This window comes from Phycodurus eques, chromosome 12 (genome assembly GCF_024500275.1).
Source record: "Phycodurus eques isolate BA_2022a chromosome 12, UOR_Pequ_1.1, whole genome shotgun sequence".
NCBI classification, from domain to species: domain Eukaryota; kingdom Metazoa; phylum Chordata; class Actinopteri; order Syngnathiformes; family Syngnathidae; genus Phycodurus; species Phycodurus eques.
In genome coordinates this window covers 19752694-19755000 of record NC_084536.1, presented here as the reverse complement: position 1 = coordinate 19755000, position 2307 = coordinate 19752694, and the positions used below count along the sequence as shown (strand labels likewise).

Here is a 2307-nt window from a genome sequence, read left to right as displayed (position 1 = left end):
TCTTGAATGACCTTTGGATTCTATATTTTCAGCATTGGTAGCAAAGACTGATAACCTTCAGAAGATACCATTTACTTGGCATGTCATGCTAAGTAAGGAGTACAGAATGCAAGTCAAAGATGTGAAGAAATATGATTTCATTCACATGATTCAGGTATAATCCAACAACTAAAAATAGATCTTCCTGTTTGCAATATTTGGCTAGGTTTTTTTCTAACAATCTTGCCATTTATTTAGTTATTCAAATCAAAGATGACAATGTCCCACAGAATTACAATTTTAACTGATTGTGAAGTGAACTTTCCATCCAATTCTCTGCTTTACAGATGATTTACTTCGTTGACGACCCGACAGAAACCATCAAATTTTACCACAGCCTTCTGAATAAGAACGGCATGCTTATGATCATTGTGGAAAAAGGTGAGCAAACCAAAATGTCAACCATCACATCTTGTAGTTTTCATTTCAATTTACACTGTCCTCTTTACTCTTAATTGAAAAAAATAAAATCACTCCTTACTGACATATGAGCTTCTCCTGATACTGTAATGTTGAGTTTCAATTCAAATGAATACATGTCAATACAGCCACCGAGGGTTGGGACATTCTCTGGAGGACTTTCTCAAAGGAGCTGTGCTCTGAGGCCCTCCCCGTGTATCGGTCATCCAAAGAGGTCATCGCCTCCGTGAAGACTCTGGGTCTGAAATACGAGGAGCATTCCATTCCCAACACCTTCGAAATCACCGAGTGCTTCGATCCAAACAGCGAGACCGGACAGCGTCTGCTTCGTTTCATGACAGGCAGCGATTTCACGTCGTTCACGCCACAAATAAGAGCCGACATACTGAACCTTCTCAGGAGCAAGTGTAGCACTGAAAAGGAGGGCAAGATACATTTCAACAGTTGTTTGAGCTGCGTATTTGTTCATGCTTGAGCCCGTCTCCGGGAGAGATAAGCATCATTAATCAACTCACTCGATGATTAAACTGACCTGTTGTTCAGAACCCCAATTCTAATCAATTTAAATTGTTCAATTCAATCTGTTGAGCTAAACGCAACCATATTTTACACAAAATTAGTACTACCGGAAAAGTTGTAATTTTTGTGTGTGTAATCGAATTGCTCTGTGTCACAAAGCCAGTGATTTTGGTGTAAAATCAGCCAATGTTCTTCAGGACAATTGTGGCTTCGGTGCTCATATAAAGTGGGAACTTTTGCAGTGGGACTCAACCTAAAATACTCATTATCAAAAGTAACTTGTACAATTATACAGTGGCTATAAAGTCTACACACCCCTGTTCAAATGCCAGGTTTTTGTGATGTAAACAAATTAAACCAAGACATTTTTAAACTTTCCATGATTCATTTGATCTCTAAGCTATACAACACAATTAATAAAAAAGATATATATATTATCAAGAGGGGAAGTAAAAATAAACTGATGTGGTAGGACAAGTGTGCTCACCCTCTAATAATTGGGATGTGGCTGCATTCAGAATTGACAAAATCACATTCAAACTTAACGTTAAATGGGAGTCCGCACACACCTGCCATGATTTAAAGTGTCTGATTAAACTCCAATTATACTTGAGCTGTTAGTAGGATTTTCCTGACACTTTAGCCTGAAGGTTTTGTGCCAACACTGACTGCAGCTGTTCATAATTTCCTCCTCCTGGTCTCAGGCCGTGGTTCCAGCTGAAGAAAAACAGCCCCAAATTATGGTGCTGCCACCAACCTGCTGCACTGTAGGTATTGTGTTCTCTTTGTGATGGGCAGTGTTGTGTTTGCGGCGAACATACCTTTTGGGGTTATGGCCCAAACAGTCATCTTTGGTTTCACAGGGCCATTTTCCCACGTGTGTGTGAAACTTGTGTTATGATCCAAATAGGAGTCAGTGTTAGCACAAAACCTTCAGGTTTCTGCTCGAAAGCAAAAAGAAAAAAAAAGTCTGAAAGATCCTACTGGAACAGTGGATATTTACAGGTATTTGGGGTAAATCAGAGGCTGTTTGAATGGTGGCAGGTGTGTGCTGACTCCCATTTAACATGAGTTTGAATGTGATAGGTTATTTCGGAACACAGCCACATCCCAGTTAAAGAGGTATGCACACTTGTGCAACAACAATTGTACTTCAGTTGTTTATTTTATTCTTAACCTCATTTTTTTTTAAAGTCAATTGAGTTGTACATCTTATAGGTCACATTAATGGTGAATTAGTTTTTTGAAATGATTTATCTTGGTCTCATTTGGGTACATCACAAACCTGTCATTTGAAAGTTTGTGTAGACCTTTTATATCCACTGTTTA

At 38.8% G+C, this 2307-nt stretch overlaps 1 protein-coding gene across 1 annotated transcript in view; it reads left to right on the top strand.

Moving 5' to 3' along the window:
• LOC133410537 (histamine N-methyltransferase-like) overlaps positions 1-1447 on the top strand; it is a gene marked incomplete at its 5' end in the record, with an annotated part of 12927 nt that extends 11480 nt beyond the window's left edge. Inside the window, 3 exons of the mRNA XM_061691859.1 lie at positions 33-154; positions 327-420; positions 588-1447. Of these exons, the coding sequence (XP_061547843.1) occupies positions 33-154; positions 327-420; positions 588-934 (563 nt within the window). The remainder of the gene's footprint in view (positions 1-32; positions 155-326; positions 421-587) is intronic.
• Between the last annotated feature and the right edge of the window lie 860 nt (positions 1448-2307).